Source organism: Mugil cephalus, chromosome 11, assembly GCF_022458985.1.
Source record: "Mugil cephalus isolate CIBA_MC_2020 chromosome 11, CIBA_Mcephalus_1.1, whole genome shotgun sequence".
NCBI lineage: Eukaryota > Metazoa > Chordata > Actinopteri > Mugiliformes > Mugilidae > Mugil > Mugil cephalus.
This window is the reverse complement of record NC_061780.1, coordinates 11,555,527-11,577,819: the sequence shown is the minus strand read 5'-3', so window position 1 is coordinate 11,577,819 and position 22,293 is coordinate 11,555,527. Positions and strand designations below refer to the sequence as shown.

The following is a 22,293-nucleotide window of genomic DNA, read 5'->3' as shown; positions in this document are numbered from 1 at the left end:
TTTGAAAAATAAATATATATTTGAATCTGAACTGAATCACACTGTTGGGAAAAGACATGAAAACATGGAAGGCCGCTTCCTTCAGTGTGATAAACAAAAAGGTCCTGTAAGTCACTGCGAGAACTTTTCTCAAAATGAAACTGATGAAACTTTCCCTACATGACGACTTAGTAACTGGATTATGAGAACCTTTCTCATGATAACTCACGTTGGTGAAAACTTTCTTTCTTCTTCATTTCAAGTGTCGGCCATGTTCATTTCTGTGGCTGTTCTGAGTTTCATTTCAGTTGATCTGAACTCAATTTGCATGAAACTGTAGAACCAGCAAACAATACTTATACAAATGCATTTGGTACACAATATTAAGAAGTGTTTATTTTAACTGAATCACTGTAATGAACATAAAGTTAATGAGCGGTTACATTTAAGTTGTAACATTTGACATGAGTGGTGGAGGAAAGCTGAAGCAGTCACTCATTTGTTGTTAGCCTAGTAGTGTCTTATGGTTAGATGCTCTTGTGTTTTGCTTTATGTTTTTGTATGTGCCCAGTACCTGCTGCTATAATATAGATCTAAAATATCTCAAACATCAACCTCATGCAGGCAGTGGATCTAAACTAGAAATAAAAGCTCAACCAAACCGATTTGTTCACTGCCTGCAGCCATCCACCTTGTACGTAGCTGTAAATTCATTAAACCCAGCACAAGGAACTCTGTGGGCAGATTTTTTACAGTCGTCAGCAGAGGGCTTTTTCTCGACCCAGGTGTTTGATTCCAGCAGATACTGCATCCTACAAAAGATAAGGAGGACGTGAACAAAAGGAGAATCAGTCAGTGTAAAAATATACTGTACTGTTGTTCATGTGTTATTATACTTACTTTGTATCTGAATCAGTTGTGGCGCCGTCTTTGCCCATGATGAGATACAGTTCTCCCACCTCTAACTGCCCCTTGCAGTGAAACCTCTTGGCAAACACTCGAATAGAATTGTCTGCCACATGCAAATCTCCATCTAACGGACAGAGGACGGTCATAGTCAGGGGGCGTAAACAAGCGTAAACGTAACTGCACATCAACCAGTTGAAGTTCAGAGAGATCTGATAAGGCTTGAGGTTGGCCTACTTACGGGATCTGAGTACTTCAGTTACGTTCGTTGTGTACAGCTCAAAGTTACTCTTCACAGTAACACTGATGACTTCAACAAGGTATGCTGAAACACAACAAAAATCAACCTTTGATTAAAACATATTCATTTGAATTTCAGCATAAGAAAGACAAACATTATTTGTATATACTGTCTTGAGTACATTACTAACCGTAATCTACTGTAGGGGAGAAACAAGCATGTTGCATACGGGTCTGCTTCGTGATCCTGCGATTTCTATGCGTTTTGAAAGTTTCTTGTAGTTTATGACAGGGCCCTTAAGAAAAAAAGAAATAATGAATAATAATGAAAAGGAATAACTTTAATTATTCACAAAATAAGGCCCCACAACAAGGGGCTTCACTTGTATGAAGCCTTTCCAAAATGACAACACAAATCAGACCAGCTAGGGACCGTGGTTATCTAACCCAGCGTAAGAACACTGAACTTTTTGTTTGTAATTGTTTCTTCCTAATGTCTAATATGGCTGCAGCCATCTACCTAGCCATCTATCTAAAGTACATAAGTCAAATTCTGTTCATCATTATCAGGGACTGAACATTTTTGAATGTCACCAGCCATGCTGCACTGTCCTCATCCTGTATTCACACAGGTCGATTTTGTTGTCCTGGCCATTAAGTGAACGCTCTGGTCAAGAGAGCTGTCTGTTCTACTTCTTATCAGATTTTGGCCATGATGTTAATTTTTGGAGTTTGGTGTCAAGGTGGCCAGAGGTCCGTGCAAACAGCCTAGAAAAGCAAACAGTTTTAATTTTAGATGGCTTGATGTGGACATAGTCTTGGAGCAATAGCTTACTTTCTGCACACTGGCACACGTCCTCAGAGCACAGCTTGGAGACCATCTTGCTTCTTTGTGGGGCAGAGTAGAACACAGTGCACTTTCTGCCTGCCAAGAGAGCACACATAATTCATACCCTGCTGTTAAATTAAACAAACATATGCAAAAATTTCCAGACAACAAAACAAATAAATAAATAAATGTAGAAAAATATAAAAAGGAAAGCTTACTTGGCTCGTAATAATCGTAGAACACGGCTGGAGCAGGCTGTAGGAGACCAATCGGCACCCTTTGTATGGCATCAAAACTAATACATTCCTCATGCTCAAAGAGCTACACAGACAGGGAAATAATTTTAGTGTAGAACACGTGTCATTTTTTATCTTTTGTTTTATTTGTAACTTTATGTAATGTTTACCTCATTGAAGTAGATCAGCACTCTTCCGTGGGAGACCTCGAAATGGGAAATGTATTGTTCAGGTTCCTGTTTCAGCTGAAATAAAACAAAAATTTAAGCTTTAAATTCCTCTGATTAATACTTTATCAACAAAGTTTTACTGTAAAAGAAAGAAAAAGACGCATGGGACATGACTTTGGGAAACCAGGTGTATATTTACAGCAATGAAAGGGGGACAGAGAGAACTACTGACCACGTCCAAGTCTTCTTGGCTGGCATCAAATCCACTAAGTAACGTAATGTCAGCAATGGCCATTCCTGTAAGGTTGCTACCGAGGCTGTGACTACACAGAGGAAAGCAATGAAAAAATACAAGATGAGAAAGATAATAATTGGGAGCCGTGAACTTGCCCTCAAGCTTATTTTCCTGCTTGAGTCTTGTTCGACCAACCTGACACAGATGGTATAAGTAACATCTTCTGTATTTGGGTCGTTGCCAACATCTCTCCTGTTTCGGGTGCGAGCATCAAACCACTCTATAGCTGACCGCGGCACTCGTGCCTCTTTTACTTCGGCGGCGTCATAGTCATAGTATGAATAATCTTCTGTGATCTGAGCTAGAAAGATAGATGAAAAAGGAAAGTAATTGTGTAGCTTTCGTTTTGTGTTTTGTGGTTTGTTATCAGCTATGAAGGCTCACCAGTGTACTTCACTTTGCCCGTGACGGTGACACGGATAGACAGTTCATCACAGTCATCCTTGGGCTCCAGTATGTGGTAAGCCTTTACAGTCTACCGTGGAAAAGCATTAAAATAAAGTATAACAAATAATAATTAGTGAATCCTGCTCAGGATATAAACAACACTTGCCCTGTTCAGACCTGGCATTGCTTCCCAGGTGATATGATCACAGGTATCCAGTTTTAAGAACATGCGTCTCCACATGTGTCTCAAGCCTGCACTCAAAGTCCAATCAGCTTCTCCTTACAAATGAACAGCAACATGATTTGGGGCGCAGATTAATATGTTAACAAGTTATTTGTTTAGTTAGTTCTTCACGCCAATAACTAGACATCACTTTTGCCTTTGTATGTGTTTAGTCAGGATAGCGGTTGTTTTTATTTATTTTTTTATGTTTCAGGATGTCATCTTGAGAGTAGGTGGACAGGAAACTTTGCGTGGTCTGAGTGATCTGATCACTAAAGACAGCAGTTGATACCAGGTATGAACAGGGCTGCAGAAATGAATCAAACTTACTTTAATCTTGGTGCCACCCTTTCCGCTCAGCTCCACATTAATTTTGTTCCCTGCAAATTTCTGGGACAACAGACGCAAGATAACTGAAAAAGTCACGAATTAAATATTAACATGATTCTATTGTAAGTGTACTGCTGTAAATGGTACCTGCAGGTCTGTTTCCACCTTCTCCTTTCCATTTGCCAGTTTAAGTGTTACAACGTTTGCCTTTCCTGGGACTGAAAACTCCGCTATTAAGTTTGTTTCAGGATCGACAGGCTTCTTCAGCTCATACTCTGAGAGGGCTTCCAGTGCCATGATGGTATCCTGGGCATAGTAAGAAACACTTATGACATGCACTCTATTATCATCTGATATGCTGTTACACATACAGATTAGAAACAAAATCTTAAGACAGGGATTCCTTGAGTTCAAGAAATAATCACCTGTGATGATTTGTAACCTCCAAAATAGTTTTCCTGGGTAGTTAACCAGCAGGCTGTGTTGTCTGCCCAATGTGTAAGTTCGAGTTCCACTGCAGCTAGGAGGGCATAGGCTGTCGTCTCCACTGTGATCCCATCTGCCTTCCTTTGATTCGCTGGACTCTTATCAGTTGTCCACAAATAACAACCGTTCTCCGCTAATAATTTAAAAAACAAAAAACTAATGAGTAATTATGACTACAGTGACTGTGGTGGCACTTACGATTGGACATTATGATATAATAGAAATATAATAAAAAATGATCATGAAAGGCAAAATAAGCTACATATAGTGCAATATAAGATCCAACCCACATCCCTCAAACTCTTAAGCTTAGATCAGTTATACCTTTAGTAGCCATTGCCTGAAGTTTGCTCCATGCACTTTTATGTTCAGTTCCATTTGGCATGCAAGCTGCAAGACAATAGGTTGTAATGGCCATAGCATAAGGATGCTGAAGCTCCTCCAGATGTGACACGAGATATGCTGTTGATCTTGATATGCTTGATTCCTGGTACAAAATATCATAAAGGCAAACAGTTCATTTTTTGCACAGAAATTTTCCTTGCAAATTATGCATGACAAGCTTACAACATGTTGATATTAACCCTATTTTAACAAGCAAGCATTTTCAAATAAAGCATAAAATGTAAAAAGTACAGCTGAGGTTAGTGGGGATGAATTTGGTCTAACCCTGTTTACAAATGTAATTTTTGACTTGACAGCAGACAAAACATCAGAGGATCACAATGCATTAGGATTTATCTTTATACAAGGCAACATGCAGGTAAAACCATTGGTCAGGAGAATTAGAGTAGCGGAGGGCTAATGTTGTTTGTTCTAAACATTGTGAAGGTATGATTTTTTTAAATGTGCATTGCTGTGAATAAGAACGTCTGTACAAAACTACATGACAACTCAATCCAACAAAATTCATAGTGTCAATAATGTGATAGTTAGGGTTAGGGTTTTGACTTCTTTTTCATCAGACACTTTCAGATTGTTTGAAACATACCTGACATGGATCAGTCCATTGATTTTCTGGACATCACCCATACTACTGATGGCAGTATAAAAACAAAAACTTACAGGAAACCAACGCACACAGACCAATGTTTGAATGGACATGAGAACCCCCCAGAAGGTCAGTTGTAAGAACACTATACGACTGAGCCAAATTGGTATCGGAAGAGGAATGCACAAAAGAGGAAGAGACACATCAAAAATGCAGTGATCAGATGCCAATATCTACAGTGTGCAGTAAAAAGGGGTGACAGCAGGTAAAACAGAGAGTGTATGAAACAACAAAAAAACAAACGGGGAAACACAACAGAAAACTGGGTCACACTACCATATATCAGGAGGGTCACAGAAAACATAAAAAGGGTCATGAAAAAACATAGCATCAACATCCCAGTAGATAAAACTCAGATAACTCCTAGTGCACCAAAAGACAAGATCTAGCAAAACAAATGCAACGTCATATACAAAATACAATGTCACTCAACACAAGAAAAAAGCAACATCAGAAAAAATGTGAAAAAGAAACGAAAAAGACAGACCTGACCAGGAAAACAACATTCGTTACAAGTAAACATGAAATTGGCAGTAAGGGACCGTTGCAATAGGGAAACTCACATCATGGACTGGAAAAAGGCCGAAATTAAGGGGTGTCAACCTGTCAAACTCTGAGAAGGTTGACACCACCTCAGAAAACATCAGCTGATATATCATCTGATTTAATAGCTGATATCAGCTGATTCATCATCTAATACATACTTCACCTAACAGTGAGTGACACCTAACCCAAAAGTGTCTGATAAAAAAGAAGTAAAAAAAAATACATGACAACTTGTTAACTATTTGCTGAGAAATTATTGTTTGCACTCAGACATTGGACTGATTGGACAGGCACACTGTTAGTCACAGGTAAAAGACAGTAGGTTTCTTATATTAGCTCACCGCTTCACTTCGCATGTCAGGTGTCAGGAATTGTAGGGACCGGTTCAGTGCAAGAGTTATGAAAGCAGTCATGGCTGCATCTTGGTTTCTGTCTTTCTACATTAAACATGAAAACAGTGTTACATTAGAATAATTGCTAGTCCCTTTTTTTGTAAATTTTACTGCTCTTACATGTATAAATTAACATCCACATTATATTTTGTTTTGAAAGAGATTACCAGGACTCCTCTGTGTAACACAGGATTTGGGTCAGTGAACGACCCATCCGTCTTCTGTACTGAGAGCAAGTGAGTGACTGGTTGCCTGATCTCTGCTTCTGATACAATTTTACCCTTGCGGCCCTGCTCTCCTACAGCCGCTGTTTGCCGCTGTGCCAGCATTGATAGCACTTTGACTACAAGGGCAGTCGCCCTGAAGACAAGGGAAGGAAATACAAATTAGAAAGTTTGTGATTTGACATACAGGAAATAAAGGCAGGTGATTTGTCAGGTGAGACAATTGATGAAACCACATACACTTCGGATACACACTTCTCATTCACTTCAGTGAGAAGGTGTGTTCAAACTTTTGACTGGTAGTGCACATAAAAAATAAGCAAGGTAATAGGAAATAGATTCTTACCAGTTACTGGATGGCACTGAATACCATGGTCCATAACCTCCAGTGTCTGCTCTTTTGTATTGTAAAACCCACGTATAACCTGACAAAAAATAATTGTTTAAAACAAAAATATCTGTTGCATGCATGGAATGCAACATCCATTATATCCAAAAATACTAATGTAATTCCTGTACCTCCTTTCATTTTTTCTATTGATTATACTATTTTCAAGGGGAACACCACTATCAAAGCTTTGCATATACTTAGCTTATACAGACCCTTTGTCCATTCTTTATGCCTATCATATGCCTATAACACTACTGAAGTAGACAGTTTCGCATTTACAAAGAAGATCAAACTTTGCGGTTGTATGTACTGTGTACTGTATATACACAGGAGGTTTGGTGTGGCAGCTTTCGATTTACTAGTCCATCTATGTCCCAACTCTGACCTGTGGTGCTGAACTTGGGTTAGTGACGAAAAGAATGTCTTCATCATGACATCATAAGTGGCAGAAATTAGGTTTCTCTGTAGGGTGGCTGTCCTAAGCTTTAGAGAAAGGGGGCATCTTGAGCAGCCTGGGATCACTTTATGTTACTATAAAAGCAACTAGAATGTGTTGTTAAGCGGCAAAACGTCAGGAAAAACAGATAAACCTCAGATAAACAGATGAAAATTGTTTGATTGATGGATGGACAGGTGGATGATAGAAATAAAAACTCAAGACATAGTCATCAAACAAACATGTTAATTTTGTGATGTACCTACCAAACTCAATTTTATCAAGAGCATCATCTCTGGTACCAGCAGGCAACTCATACCATTGTTCGCTCAGGTCAAGGTAGCGGAGGGCAAGAACTGTAGGGACCAATCGTATCATTGTCTGTTCTAAACATCCTTTTGGTAGTACAATCAGCTGAGCAACTGTCTTAGGAGAAAGAAGGTTCTTCACATATGAATGGCTAAATCCATCCCCTGTCAAATAAGAACAATGAAAGGGTAAGACTCCTGTCCTTTGCAAAAGACTGTGAGTAGTAGACCTGTGTCTGACATGACTTACCTTCCACTGAAACAAATATATTGGAGCCGGAATCAGGGATTGTGTTGTCTGGTAAAGATCCATCAATAGTTGTAGTCTTTGTGCTCTTCCCTATCATGAGAAAGATACGTACTGAGAGATAAAAACAATTCCAAAGGTCAAGTAAGTGTCACTGACAAATACAAAAAACACTCACCATCTAATTTAAACACTTGGGTTTGTTCTTCCCGCTGCTCTAACCCTTCCGTCTACAAGAAATGACAGAAACAAATTACTATCTGCCTCCAGACATTTTGAATCTGCACTGCTGTTTATACATTTTGCATAAAATAATGTCTTTGCCACTTACCTGCACATTCAAATTTTTTTCAATTGCATCTATTCCCATCTCTTCCTCCATATCATAGAGGCGTATTATGATTGGTATTGGGCCGGTTACCATGGGAACAGCAGAGAACGAGACAAACTGAGAAGAGTGTGGCCCCACGGTAATATTAACAAATGATGCAGCGGTGGCGGAACCAGGAGAGCAAAGTCCTTGAGTTTGTTGCATATGCACTGCGACCTGCGTCCATACAGAAAAATAACGTTCAGGTTTTTGCACAATAGGTGCAGTAGTCACCGTTTTCAGTGATGCTCAATGCCAGCATCTACCTGGAGTTCATCTTCACCATAGTTGTAGATAACAGGAGAAATAGATAGTTGCTCATATCTTCTCACTGAGTAAGGAAGTCTCAGAGACACAAATGAGTCCTTAAAAGCCCGCACCTCAGTTGGCTTAACTACACAGAAACCTGAAGGAAACACAGAGTGCGTTGCAGTTATTAACAATCAACTCTTTACTCAGTTCTCTGAGGTGCATTTGTGACGTGGGCTTGTCTTACCACTGGCTGCAGATAAAGTGACGATCTGAATTTCCCACGTGGTGATAGAATCAGGTAGATCCAAATCAAAATTATATCTGAGAGAGTTTTCAATGACAGTAACAATTCATTACTTGCTTGAAAAAAAAAAACACTGGACATTTGTCAATTTACAGTCTAAACTGGACATAAAACAGTGAACAGTTAAAAAAGCTCAAACTAACACATTAGTAGCGACAAATAGTAACAAATACAAGATTTTTATGACTGAGACTAGGCACTGCATTTCCCTAATAATAAGTGAAATTACAAGTGGTCTCAACGCTGTATTTTTTTTTTCTTACATTTTGTTACTTGTCACATCAAATTCTTTGAAATCAAAGCTTGGGGGAAAATATCGTCGAACTGTCTGTTCAGTAATATCCAAGAAGAACTCCTCAATGTCAGCAACAGTTGCAGCTAAAACGAGCAAACAAATCAAAAGTTTGTATTTAAACAGCAACAATCAGACCAGTTATAAAACTATAATTTCCACTTTTATCTCACTCCTGCCAAGTCCTTCTGTAAGCATCTGTCTTTGTCTCAGCCGCTCTGCTTCACGGCAGCATTTTAGAAAGGCGGCAGCACAATCCCTATTTTTTTTCACCAGCTCGACCCTCTTCACTCTCTCCTGACATGTTCGTCTCATGGGAATGAGAGAAAACCCATTAGCACAACAGGACTGCAGCTCTGGATCAGGCAACTCGGATTCTGAAAGTGACGTTCAAAGGAAAATACACATTTTATAGCATATTATCATGAGAAATGTCTTAGGCCAAGGTTTCAAAGGTGGAATGGTCTTACTTAAGGTCATTAATTTCTGCTGAAGATCCACTGAGCGTCTTTGTCGTGCAGAATTACAGTGAAAAGCTGTAAAAGTAGCATAATGGTAAAAAAAAATAAGCATGTGACAAATTGAGTGATTTAAAATAGTGAGAAATGTCCAAAGTAAAGAGAAAGTGAAGTTTTAAGAAATAAAGGAAATACAATAAAATGACAAACTATTCATAAGGAAATCATTCATTTTAAGGGTTAGCCACTTTCAATGTTTTAGATAAAGACATGGGTGACAATTAACTTCTAATTTCAGTTTATTTATGACTGCCTGGTGATATTTCCAAATCAGCAACTAAATGATAATTCCATGTACAGTTGAATCTCCGTTCTCCAGTGCACAAATATTTGCCCAATGAACAGTTTCAAAAGCTTCTTCAGTTTTATCAGAGAAAACACAGAGAACTGACTTTGGCAAATGCAGATTTAGTAAATACCTATAAAGTTTCAGTGACCACAAAATGTGTAAAAATATTTTAAATCATCCTTTCAATTTTAGTGGTCATTTTAAATTATGCAAAAACGGTACTGATGTATAGCTAGCTAGATGTTGAAACTGTGAGGAAACTAAAGGAAAGGAATGAATGAAAGGTTCTTTCTGCCATACCCATGATTGCATCCGACTTGGCTTGAGATGCAAAAGACAAGCCGGCATCTAGTATCACTGATGTTGGATTAGATCCGCCACCATATGTACAGCCAAGGTCGTATGACTTCATAGTTGAAAACACCTGACAAGTGAGAATAAAAACCGTTGGAATTAATATTTATCTATTATTTATAATACTTTTATAAAAGGAGAGAGTAAGTGTGAAAGGAGTGTGAGGACCTGTTTGGCTGTGAGTTTATTGTCAGCATTGAGAGCGTAGAAGGCCTTATCCACGGCCAGCAAAGCTACTTTGGCTTTCTGACCATGTAGGTTGAATTCTAGCTGAGACCTTTGTCCAGGACGAAACGATCCTTTTTGTTTTACCTAAATTGCGGTTAAGATATTTTGTGGATAACAGTTTTTTTTGTTTTTTAGTCCAGAGTCATGGTTAATGTGCATGGTTAATATAAACAACACATAGATGTAGTCATGTGAACATGTAAATTGGGTTGAGGGGTTAAAAGTAGCAATAGTAATGTAATGCAGGTTAATAACACGTCTGGTTCAAAGTTTGTAAATGTGGATTCAATACTTGTATATATATATTTAAAAGACAGTACAAACAGCAGACCTCCTACTTACAACGAATAATTCAAGTGCTCACAGTCGGCAGAGGTAAAGTTGTGTTTGTTTTATGCTCTCACTTAGCTCAGGCTGCACACTTATCTGTTCTGTTTACTCACCTCGACCTCTATCTCACATTCATCCTTGACATCTACCCACACTGAGTCAGCTATGATCTCGCCATTATGGTGATAGTAGGCAATCACACGGAAAGATGGAACCATATCTGGGGTTATCTGGATCTTGTTTTGAACTGATGTACCAAGTGTGAGAGAACCGCTTCTTATTATGATCCCACGGCTCAGGACCTGCAACATACATAATCAAACATGTCTTACTGTGATATAAAATTGCACCCTATCTCAGAACACTGTGTTCATTCAGATATTTCTCACCATGTAATATATAAACCCGGTGCTTGGGCCTTGATGGTGTAGTATGTTATGGATAAGAAATCATTCACAGAGTACACCTTGTTGGTAAATCTCATGTAAAGGTACGCGTTTCTTGGAGATGAAGCACGTGTAATTATTTTGCTCTTTTCCAGGCCATTTGCAGACACCTGTTGAAGCCAGAGGAGGAAACGGTAAGAAGCGCACAAAAATGAATTTGATAATACCTCTAAATAAGTTAGGGGATACTAACAGTAACTGTAATCGTAGATTCATCTTGAATATTAAAGGTAGGATAAACTGCCCCGTCTTCATCAGTGATGCCTGTCTGAGACAGTGAAGATACTCGTACATCAACTTGGACACCAGCTGCTGGGGAGCCATCTGCACGACGCATCAGCACCTACAACAGCAACACGTGAAATCATTTACTAAAGACCCTCACTGTCAGGTAATGGCCGCTAACCCATTTGTTAGTTTCATGCATACCACCACATCTAGTGGGTAGCCAGGGACAAAATGAGAGCGAGTTCGAGAGAGATCCATGGTGTACTCGTGGGAGATGACAGGAAGGTAAACTTCTGCCTCTTGTACTTCACCACCTATGGAAAAAAAAAGCAGGGTCAGCTAAGATGAAATGTGATTCTAGGCCTGTGGTGATTGATTTTGATGCGATATCATAATGCTACATTCTATATTCTACTTGTATGACAAACGATCCAGTGCTAGTGCTCAACACATGCTGCTTTACGCAAAACCAAACACAATACTAATCAATACTGTCTCTACTCCATAAGGATTCATAATACATTTTCAGAGAACAGGAAAATGTATTTCTGGTAGATATGAATCATAAATATGGGTTTTTCATTCATTCCGAGAAGGTTACTGATTTAAACAATGGTATTAAGAGTGATAGTGTGTCCTTTACTTTGTATGTTGGTAACAAATACTCCCAAGTAGAGCTGTAACCCGCTTTCCTGCATGTCAGAGAGGGTTTGATTCAGCTGTTCTTGGAGTTTTGAACTTATGGTTTCTAACTGAAGAGAAACGCTTGCCATTCCATCCTGGACCTGCAAGAAATTGTGTGTATTGTTAAATTTCAAGCAATTAAACAACTGAGAGATGGGATATGGCACCAGATCTTTAAAATAAAAAAACAAACAAACAAAAACTAATTTTAAATGATAAATGAATGTTTCTCTCACCGAACCAGTCAGCTCCAGTCCCCTGATAAAAACAGGTTTCTGTGTACCCTTCTTTGCAACTCCAAACTGGCAGTGGTAAGCCCCTTTAACTCTCTCTCCATATGTATACCTAGAGAATACAATAAAACACAGTCTTCTAAACTAAACATCCAGGTAAGGAAGGCATACAATATGAAAAGAATTGCCTACAACATCTGGAAAGTGAAAAAGCCATTGGCTGGCAACTGTTCTCCTGGTTGTATCCCAGGGAAGCTGCCCTGTGTATTTATGGACTCCACACTTTAGTGGTTGTCGTTACACCCAAAGTTGCTGAACCAATGAATGGCTGTCATCTAATGGTTGCTGGTGGTATTACTACAGCAAGTGTTGAACAGCAAACCTTTGACCACTTTATAGATAAATACCACTATAACAAAGCTCTGTCACTTACATTGCTGAGATGGTGAAGTTAAGGCGTTCTGCATCCAGCAAAATATATCTCTGCTCCATTCCGATGTTCACGTCAAAACTTGGTAAAACTACGGTGTACAGTAAACTCATATAAGAGAAAATAAAACTATACGTTTCTAAGAAAGAAAAATGCTTAAATGAAACCTACCAAATTTCTGAATTTTGAACTCGCGGGTAGCAGCATTTGCTTCGTCACCTTCATAGTATGCCTTTATCTTCCATGTGCCCATTCTTTAGGAACAAAACGTATGCATCAACATTCATTTTGATGCTGTGTCGATCTCAATTAATTTTAAATCTGTTTTAACGTACTTGGCGACACTCGGTAAGGGGAATGTGCGTCTCAATATTCCTCCCTTGGCAGTCCACATGGTATCCATTATTCTGTTTCCATCAGCATTCTGTCATTTTAAAAGCATGGATCATGGTATTAAAACACAGAAATACTTTGTGCACATTTTACAAAGTCCTCTTTATTCCAAAAGAAACTCACAAACACTGACAGGTGGAACCGTTCTTCATGAGGCCTCATTGCGTGGTCCAGAGTGAATATTCTGTAACTCACTAAAATAGAGATAATGAACGTAAAATGGCTTTTAAAATATTCACTGTTAATTCTTCCATCTAGTGTAGAACGGGTTAATATTTGTACAGATTTTACTTTGCTTTTACCTTTCTGTGTTGGGTTGTAGACCGGCTGATCAGTCTGAATGAAGATATAGCCCCTGTGTTGTGACACCATAACCCTTGTTACCTTTCTGACACCAGTGTCACCATTCTCAGCCACTAGATTCAAGTAGTGATGCTTAGGTTTTTGTTCAGTCAATAATCTTAACCAATCCTCCCGTGTTACCTGTAAAGAAGCAAATTGGAAATTTCTTATCCCTTCTGACGTATTTTTTTATTTTTATTTTTTTTGGCTTTCTGTATGTGTGATGAAGGTTTCATACCATGAGCTCTACTGTCCGCGTCTGCCCTTCTACGTCACACAGAGTGTCTTTCTTCTGGGACATAAGGGTGTTAGTATTCTCGTGCTCCAGGTAGAGCGTAATTTTGCGGTTAAGATAACCCTCCCCAACCTGGACAAAGACTTTCTCCTTAACTCCCACATGAAAAATCCTTGGAGCGGAGATAAAGAATCTGAACACAAAAGTAAAGGTTAAGTGGCAGATACATTTAACATTCACAGAAACCCCTCTGCATGACTACATATTTAATCTTGTCAAATATAAAATGCTAAATGGACAGTAGACAAGATAATACAAACCTAATGTGAACACAGTTATCAAATTTGATGCTACCAAATTCTCTCTTATTACCTTTGTATTATCACAAATAAGCAGCCCTTGCAGCATTAAATACATACACATAATGTAGATTATTTCAGCTATTCCTGTATTTACCTGTTGCCCACTGAACACTCCAGAGTTGAGAACAGGAGCAGTATCGAAACAACGTGGCCCTTCATTGTGCGGCTCTGGTTTCTTACTGCGCACTGACACACAGCTGCTGGTTAACGGGGGTTTTGAAGTCACCCACCCCTGTATTTCTCAATCGCTGGATCTTGTAGTGCCCTCCCTCTGTTTTGTTTTTCACAGAAATTTAGGACTATGAATTATTCCTAAGAACAATCTTTAATGCTTCTGAAGCATCTGTATATGTACCCTACCAGTCAAAAGTTTGGAAACACCTCCTCATTTAATTCAGTGAAGAGAGTGCGTCCAAACTTTGATGTGCATGCATGTGAGTTTCCACACTGATAAATATACTTCATCTTAATAGATTCATTCGAAACAGAAGACGTATAATTCTGATCTGATGACAACGTGTTGCCATGTGGTTTTACGACTACAACATGTTTGATTTAATAGTGCAGTTAATATCGCTGCTTAGCCTGCAGCAGCACAAGTATTTGTTTCTGTTTCACAATATCTAACCACCCTCTCATTGGATCCAGCAAGTGAGCCAGATTTCCCCACAGTCATGTGATTTACAAGAAATGATCTGCTTTCTGTTTGGATTTGTGTTGGAGTCGGTACAAAACAAATGGTTATGGAATGGTTCGCAAATAACAGATCGTGTGCATCTGCTAATGGCCTCATTGCAACAATTTCTTCTCTTTTGTGAATTTTAATATTTGAGAATTTTTATACACACACACACACATGTTTGTATGGGCATCTTTGTGAGGACACTCATTGGAATAATGCATTCCCTAGTCCCTTAACCTAACCCTAACCATCTCAACTAAATGCCTAACCCTAACCATAACCTAATTGTAACCTTTACCCTAAAACAGAGTTTTAACCTTCGAAAACAGCCAAAAAGTGAGGCCAAAAAAATGAGGACCGGCCAAAATGTCCTCACTTTACACAAATGTCCTCAATCTGATGGAATAAAACTTAAACTGGTTCTCAGAAAGATAGCTGTACAAGAACACACACACACACACACACACACACACACACACACACACACACACACACACACACTATAATTATTATATTAATAAATACATTACATAAAAAAATGAAAAAGTCTTATGCTATTTACTCATGGCATCATTCTTATTTACATGAGAATGAACACGACTGTGTGCTGCTAAAACAATGCAAAGTAATAATGAGACAGACTCAGAGATGTCTGAAACTTTATTTTTCCAGAAAAACAGCTCAATGAAAAAAATGTAGTAAACAGAGGGATAAATACAGATCTTAGCGGGTCACATTATGACTTCAGAATGAAAATGCAATCTACATATTTTCAAAAAACAAAAACAAAAAACTAATAAATCATATTTTTAATTAATAGCATCGTTGACGAAGTCAGTTGTTGACTTACTTTTACAATATCCATAATGACTTAGGCAACTATGCTGTTACATACAAGCTAATACATACAAGCATCCATGCAGCGATGTATGGAAACCTCCAAAGGTTATCCCAGCTCCAGGCTGAGCCACTGATCTGTTGAGTTTGTTGCTGAGTTGGATATATGATTCACATCTTCCCTGGGGGCTCTTTATAGTTTGAGCATATAGTTCCTGTTTTTGCTTTTCAATTACTCCCAGTATAATTAATTATAAATATTCAATAAATATTGAACAAAAGAAGTGGAATTTAGTTTTTTCCCCAGATGCTTCAAGTCACAGTAACATGAAATAACTGAGCATTGACTTACGTAAACTTGTATTTTCTAAACTTAATTTATACACATGAAAGGTTATATAATCCAGGACATGTTTGGCACATGGACGAAACAGCCTTCTGTCATCCTCACCAATACTTGGCCAAACGTAGGCCACGAGGCCCTGCCTGCACCAGAATATCTCCTCATCCCCCAACAATTTTGTTCTCCCCCAGAGAGAGATAAAGGATGAACGTTTTCACATTCAGTTATAGCAACGATCCAGATAGCAAGTGGGCCGCAGGTCCTTGTCTTTAAGAGGAGCATTTGTTTCTTCACGTTTTACATTCGTCTAAAATAGATGAAACTGTTCACAAAAACTCACAGTTTACGGAGAACTGACAAATGTCAGGCCATGTCAAATGCTGTGGCCCTAAAGAACATGAAGCATCTCCCAGCTCAACGAAAATGAATCAGTTTGAAGGAATAAGGTTGAATTGAGAAACCCTTTTAAACAAGTAAATTCAAAACTCATACAGTTCATCAGTGGTGTCCTGTGTGTGTGTGAGCTCTGCAAAGTCAAAATTTTCATATGCACGAGTAAATCCTTGTGTGAGTTTCGGTTTTACTGCTCTAAGACGTAAAAAGATGCAAGCGAGAGTTGGGGGCATGATGTCCATCCACAACTCCTGGATATGGAGAAGCAATACAAGAATTGCGTTTGGACAATCAACACCAGACTCCCTGGATCATTTGGTATGAGCAGCAGTGGCATCCTTTAGGCGTGCCATTAAAACCTGCAATGTATGAGTGATTGGAAAAACACACCTGCATTAATTAAACTGCAGAAATAGGCCTCTCTTGATGAAATAAATGGAAAGATCGGTTGAATCAGTTGCTAGCTTGTTAGCTTTCTGAGGAATAAAAATGAAATCCAACGGTAGTTTCTTTTTTGATTGTCTGTGTATAAACTAGCATAGATGAGATAGATGAGTTGATGAGCATTAACGAGTAAATAAAAAAAGTAAATACTTACATTATGAACCAGCAATAATATGCTGAGAATAGTCCCAGAAAAGCACTTATTGATCATGTGTCCTGAGTTTAAACTATTTAAGTCTTATTCTTCTTTTTCTAAGTTTTCTTTTATCATATATCGTTAAGTCCACTCTCTTCTCTCTCCTGTGCATCCATCCTCAACTGCTGCTTGTCCAGTTTTGCCTGTCCATGTCCCCCTCTCTGTGTCTTACCCACTATCCATCTCATTTCATGCAGCAGTGGGGTTACCTAAGAGACTGGCCTTCAATGGAGAAAATCTCCTTTTCTACAATTAACTGTGAAAGTGACAGAAGGAAAAGAAGGGAGGGATCTGTGGAGGGGTGTAGAGAAGAAAGGGAAACAGTGCATGTATGTGTGCGTGCATGTGTGCGTGCATGTGTGTGTGTGCATGTGTGTGTGTGTGTGTGTGTGTGTGTGTGTGTGTGTGAGTGCATGACAGGTAAAGAGATGTGAAGTTAAAGATATTTGCTCTTATTTTATTTATTTATTTTTAATTTCAATCTCTGAAAGATTACCCAGAATTATTACCCAACCTTGTATTCAATAACCATAGTTGAGGATTCATTTGAATTAAACGTTAGATTGTGTTTCTCAGATTTGATCATTGTTTTGATTTTAAACATAACGATTAATGATGAGCTATGCAATTTGATTATAAATCTATTTATTTGCTTTGTGGATAATATTCGCACACTCTTAATTAATATATAAGTTTCACTTGGACTTCAGTAGCATCTCACACTTGAATTGGGATTAAGGCAAATTAGGCTGCATTACACTGATCCCAGTGGAGATGAATTATGTCTCAGCATAATCTCTAAATATTCAGAGGGAGTGACCACTGGGTGAGCATGGAAAGAAGTACACAAAAGGGTGTGGCGTGGGAATGTTGCCAGGGGTCAGGAGTGAGGGTGAAAGGGGTCGGAGGTCAGAGCCAGCTGGACAGCACACAAGAGGAGATGAGGGTGAGAAAAGAAGGGGAGGGAGAAGTCCAGAGGCTGGCTGACTGACTTAACCCACTGGGACATTAACATTGAACTGAAGCAGGGCTCAGTGACCAATGCCTATTCAGGACACAACTAAGCCACCGCACACTCGTGTAATGGTCCGTAGTAATTGACAAGTGACAAGACCCTCATTATGGATGCAAAAGCAGTAATCAAAATGCAGCGGTGAATTACAAGCTGCATTTTGGTGCCCACAGTGGACTCGGACTCATAGAATAAATTTATTTTTGATTATGGGCAAATAGTAAGAGATTTCATTTTGGAGGCAGACACATAATTTTATTGTGAGTTTATAGTGAAAGCATTTATCTCGATTTACAGCTGATATCATATGATACGATACGATAGAATAGAATAGAATAGAATAGAATAGAATAGAATAGAATAGAATAGAATAGAATAGAATAGAATAGAAAAATACTTTATTCCTCTCCTGGGGGAAATTCGAGTGTCCAGTAGCTTGTACACAAACATACACAGACATCATCATAATACACCAACAAAATCAACTGTGCAAAAGGAGAAGGAAGACTGGACACATGTTATGATATGATACGATGGGGAGGTCCTTTATTTATCCCACAGTGGAGTCATTTGCACTGTTTCAGAATACATACAGTTTAAGGGAGAGTGCACACATCACACAGGAAAGTAACCCTTAAATAAATAGAAAAAAATAAGATACAATAGTAGTTCTACATATGTGATCTACTGGGAGCAATCGTGGTTGCACATCACCTAAGTGATAGAAGTTGATAACTTACAGTATCAAGCAACATATTTCCTGTGTCCTACCATTTTTCAAACCTTTTCTTTTTTTTCATGAGCACACTCTATTTCTAAAAGTTAGGTACGTGAATGTAAGTCATGTTGTATTGGAACAATATGAACATATATAAAGTCAGATGAATCTTCACCAGTGACAGCCTCTCTGAATCAACAGTTAAGAAAGTTAATGTACAAGTGACATCAAAGGCTGTAGAACAGATAAGTTATATTCAATCTTCAACGATAATAATGTACCGTCCGATCCCGTATCCATGATCTGATGATGCTCTGTGTACGCCAGGGGTGCAGACAGGAAGGTGAGTGTCTGTGAGCTGTGTCCTCCATGCTGGTGAAGGTCAGGTCAGTGAGGGCAGCAGGCAGTCTGGATTGGGGGCCACACTGGCCGCGGTGGTCTAAGAAAGACAAGCTTGGGGCCCAACCCGGGGGGTCAATATGCAAATAGCAACCCCCAAATGAAAAGCAAAGAGCAGATCAATTTTCTCACATCACTCTTGCCGCCCATGACTGTGAATGTGCACGCCTACACGCCGTAATGTTTTCATATTTAATGAAATTCCGTCTCAACAATGGAGGGGGCAGGTGTATTTGAACAATGGCAGAAGTATAACGTCCTAGCATAGTTGGTTATAGTTAAAACTACCCTGATAAGTCCATCACAGTTACCATTAGCTTGGTGTTATATTTGTCTGTATGGTTCTGAGTGTTAAATCCATCCAAACAGAGACAAATGTATACTTCTTCATACACCTTCATACAATTCCAAACTTCTACATCAGCACTGTTTAAAGTGTCCCTGGCGTCTCCTCACTCATACAGCACATGCAGAGCAGATAAAATTCAGTTTTTCTGTCTCAGGCAAGCCGACCCACTGCTGCCTCCCAGTGGCCTCAACGGCGCCACTGACACCGCAGTCATATTCCCTTTCAGGTCCATGTCCATCTAGCCAGTTCTGGTAACAGCTAGATGTGAACTTTGTCCAGAACCAGTATTTAAAGCTGCAGGTGTAGTGTAGACCCATCCAAACATGGGGCGATGTGGCGTTCTTTGCCTTATGGGCCACCTCGTCCTGAATATCTTTGCCTGTGATGTGGACAAGGTCAATATGGTGCTCCCTGCAGTAACTCATGGCTTCAATCCAAGTCTTGTTTTCCTGGATAAGTATCAGGGTTTCTTCAGGAGGACAAAAAAAAAGACGCAATTAATTTCTTAGTAATTATAAATTATATATACAGAATCAACCTAAAAGCATAATATAGGTGTAACATACCTGCATGCAAACTTTGGCTGGTGGACATCAGAGTTGAGGATTGCGTAGTGCTTTGGGCTAACGTCCCTGTCACTGATGCAGAGACACTTTCTGTGGTGGTATTCACATTAGTCATCAGTGGCGGCCGTGCTGCTGTCACAGTCGACATTTCTGTTGTCGTATTGTTCAGCTCTGCGCTTGAGGTGAGTGACTCAGAACCTGTGGTATTTGGGGTTGTCTGCACACCTGTAGTTGGTGCTGCTGTGGAGGAGACGTTAGTAGTGTTCGATTGCTCCGTAGTTGTAGCCACAGTGAAATGAAAGGTTACGACGACCCCTGGAGGTGAACCGCTTGTGGTTGGACTTGTCGGATTTGTTGACATCTGATCTGTTGTGATGGTCTCCTGTGTAGTCTGTTGAGTGGTGGTAGCTGGAATTGGTTTGATTGCTGCAAAAGTAAACCACAGATAAAAATATAGAAAAGGACAATGATAGAATGAAAAAACATTAAAATATAACGACATGTTGAGACTGAGTAAAGTGCACCAGCTTACCCCCGCTACAAACAAAGTTGCGCTTGCTGTTGCAGTTCAGATCATTCCACTTCCCACCATCTCTAAATATAGCAGCAGTGCAATCCTGACCTTGAGCGTAATTGGGTTGAGAAGGTTTCCAAAAACGGAATGAAGAGTTACTCCCATCCGACCATTTCCAGGGGTCTTTGAAGAGGCCAATCCACACAGTTTGTGATGCAGCCACATTACGCAATGCCATATTCTCCTGTGCCGACTGAATGCTAACTAGATCAGATAGCAAGCCCCTGCAATGACTTTGGGCGTCCCTCCATGATTTGGTCTCAGCAACAAAAAGGTAACCAGTGGCATCACTGCTGCCTGTAAGTCCAAAGATTTTGCGTTTTAAAAACAAAAGTGATGTACCGCATTTAAGTCTTGACCGCAATACTGTCGTTTTACTTACCATGACAAACAAAATTTCTTCTAGTACTGCAGTCACTTTCAAACCACTCGCCGTGTTGATCCATTGCTGCACAGGCTTCTTCATTCGTTACCTGTGGTTCTCCAGACTTCCAGTTGAAAAAATCTAAGTTTTGATCAGACAAAGACCAGTGCCACAGCCACACGTCTCCAATCTCCAGTCCTATCCAAGCTCTGGCAGTCGCAGATGAAACTAGAGTGATCAAATTACTCATATCTGCTCGGTTGTTAATTGTTGCTAAATCTGCAAACATCTCTCTGCAATAGGTCTTTGCCTCTTCGTAGCTCTTTGAAAGATTAATAAGGTGAAAGTCTGAAGATCCGAGTGTGAAGGAGCAAAGGACTGTGAAATTGCAGACAGAACATGTTTACTTACAGACTGAATATCAACAGCAATGATATATATTTTGCATAATTATATATCTTTTTTTTTCATGCGGCATCGGGACATTAATACAATGGAAAAAGCATGTGTAGTACAAACCTGAGATTAAAACCAAAGACAGTGGTGAAGTCCTTTTCATCAAGATGAGCCTGTCTTCAGTCATGATGACAAAATAAGAAACAATGAACATAAATATATATTTATGATACTGTTTAACAAGACTCTCTGTTATACACTGTTGCTGCTTCTACCATAAGGTGTGAGCAGCAGTATGAACCGTGAGAATGTCACTTGGCTTGTTAAGAGACTTCTTTGGACAGAGCAGTTCTTCAGGTTTCTCTCAGTCACACATTCAAGGATGCATGGTTGTCTGGATTGTTGAGTTGAAATGTGTGAAACACCTTCACATGTCGTTACAAAGAACATTAATCATCTAGGTCATCTGGGTTGTCACATGCACTTGAAAATACTCGATAAAAAAAGAATAAACAACAAAGGATTAGCACACTAACACACTAACAACAGCTTCATAAAAGACAGAAAATTATTTGGTGATTCCTCTGTGATTTTTCCCTTAAAAACTGTTTTGCAACCGCTGCAAAATAAATTCACTTTCTGTGTCCATGTTCTCTTTCCCACTTAATATAATATAGTGTAATAATAATAATAATAGACTCTTAATTAACCCTAGGTGTGCGTGTGAATGGTTGTTCGTCTCTGTGTTAGCCCTGCGATAGGCTGGTGACCTGTCCAGGGTGTACCCCGCCTCTCGCCCGATGCCAGCTGGGATATGCTCCAGCAGCCCCTGCGACCCTAGTGAGGATTAAGGGAGAAGATGAGACGAGATGACTAATAATAATAATAATGAAACAGACTGTTACACTTGCAAACAAGAAAGTCAATTGTTACTGACTTGAGTTGAGTTTATATGAGTGTATATATTTTGGAAAATGTCTGTAATGCCTCAATGGAAAATCCAAAACAAAATCGGCCGAGCAAGAACAAATTGTGCAATACTGTACTCTTCTGT

General features: G+C 39.2%; 2 protein-coding genes and 1 long non-coding RNA gene across 3 annotated transcripts; all 3 read right to left on the bottom strand.

Moving 5' to 3' along the window:
* Positions 1–348: 348 nt before the first annotated feature.
* c4b (complement 4B (Chido blood group)) lies at positions 349–14,180 on the bottom strand. Its single transcript, XM_047599677.1, is given in 42 exon segments — positions 349–791; positions 880–1,012; positions 1,127–1,210; positions 1,317–1,421; positions 1,961–2,050; positions 2,173–2,275; positions 2,361–2,435; positions 2,593–2,683; positions 2,791–2,956; positions 3,040–3,130; positions 3,596–3,655; positions 3,743–3,901; positions 4,021–4,214; positions 4,406–4,568; positions 6,020–6,115; positions 6,238–6,430; positions 6,641–6,719; positions 7,388–7,594; positions 7,680–7,769; positions 7,855–7,906; positions 8,008–8,223; positions 8,313–8,452; positions 8,543–8,619; positions 8,866–8,980; positions 9,068–9,271; positions 9,365–9,430; positions 10,002–10,125; positions 10,224–10,367; positions 10,727–10,915; positions 11,003–11,016; positions 11,019–11,169; positions 11,253–11,402; positions 11,489–11,601; positions 11,931–12,072; positions 12,208–12,316; positions 12,638–12,725; positions 12,806–12,888; positions 12,970–13,058; positions 13,151–13,221; positions 13,330–13,510; positions 13,608–13,797; positions 14,061–14,180. Coding segments are annotated over 42 exon segments (5,094 nt in total). The 5' UTR covers positions 14,126–14,180; the 3' UTR covers positions 349–649.
* A 1,110-nt stretch (positions 14,181–15,290) lies between these two features.
* Positions 15,291–17,010, bottom strand: LOC125016632. Its single transcript, XR_007113716.1, has 2 exons — positions 16,820–17,010; positions 15,291–16,580 (listed from the first exon to the last, which is right to left on the bottom strand). It is a non-coding gene; the product is annotated as an uncharacterized LOC125016632 (long non-coding RNA).
* A 1,381-nt stretch (positions 17,011–18,391) lies between these two features.
* LOC125016945 lies at positions 18,392–21,982 on the bottom strand. Its single transcript, XM_047599731.1, has 5 exons — positions 21,363–21,982; positions 20,862–21,221; positions 20,438–20,776; positions 19,906–20,331; positions 18,392–19,808 (listed from the first exon to the last, which is right to left on the bottom strand). The coding sequence occupies exons 1-5, from the start codon at positions 21,451–21,453 to the stop codon at positions 19,447–19,449; spliced, it is 1,578 nt and encodes a 525-aa protein (XP_047455687.1). The 5' UTR covers positions 21,454–21,982; the 3' UTR covers positions 18,392–19,446.
* Positions 21,983–22,293: the final 311 nt, after the last annotated feature.

Bases quoted from the DNA above. Each gene is read 5' to 3' on its own strand.
- LOC125016945 (XM_047599731.1), bottom strand. From the start codon at position 21,453: ATGTTCATTGTTTCTTATTTTGTCATCATGACTGAAGACAGGCTCATC. The intron at 20,777-20,861 runs GTAAGTAAAACG...TTGGACTTACAG, and splicing joins AAGAAATTTTGTTTGTCATG to GCAGCAGTGATGCCACTGGT. The intron at 19,809-19,905 runs GTATGTTACACC...GTCCTCCTGAAG, and splicing joins CAGCCAAAGTTTGCATGCAG to AAACCCTGATACTTATCCAG.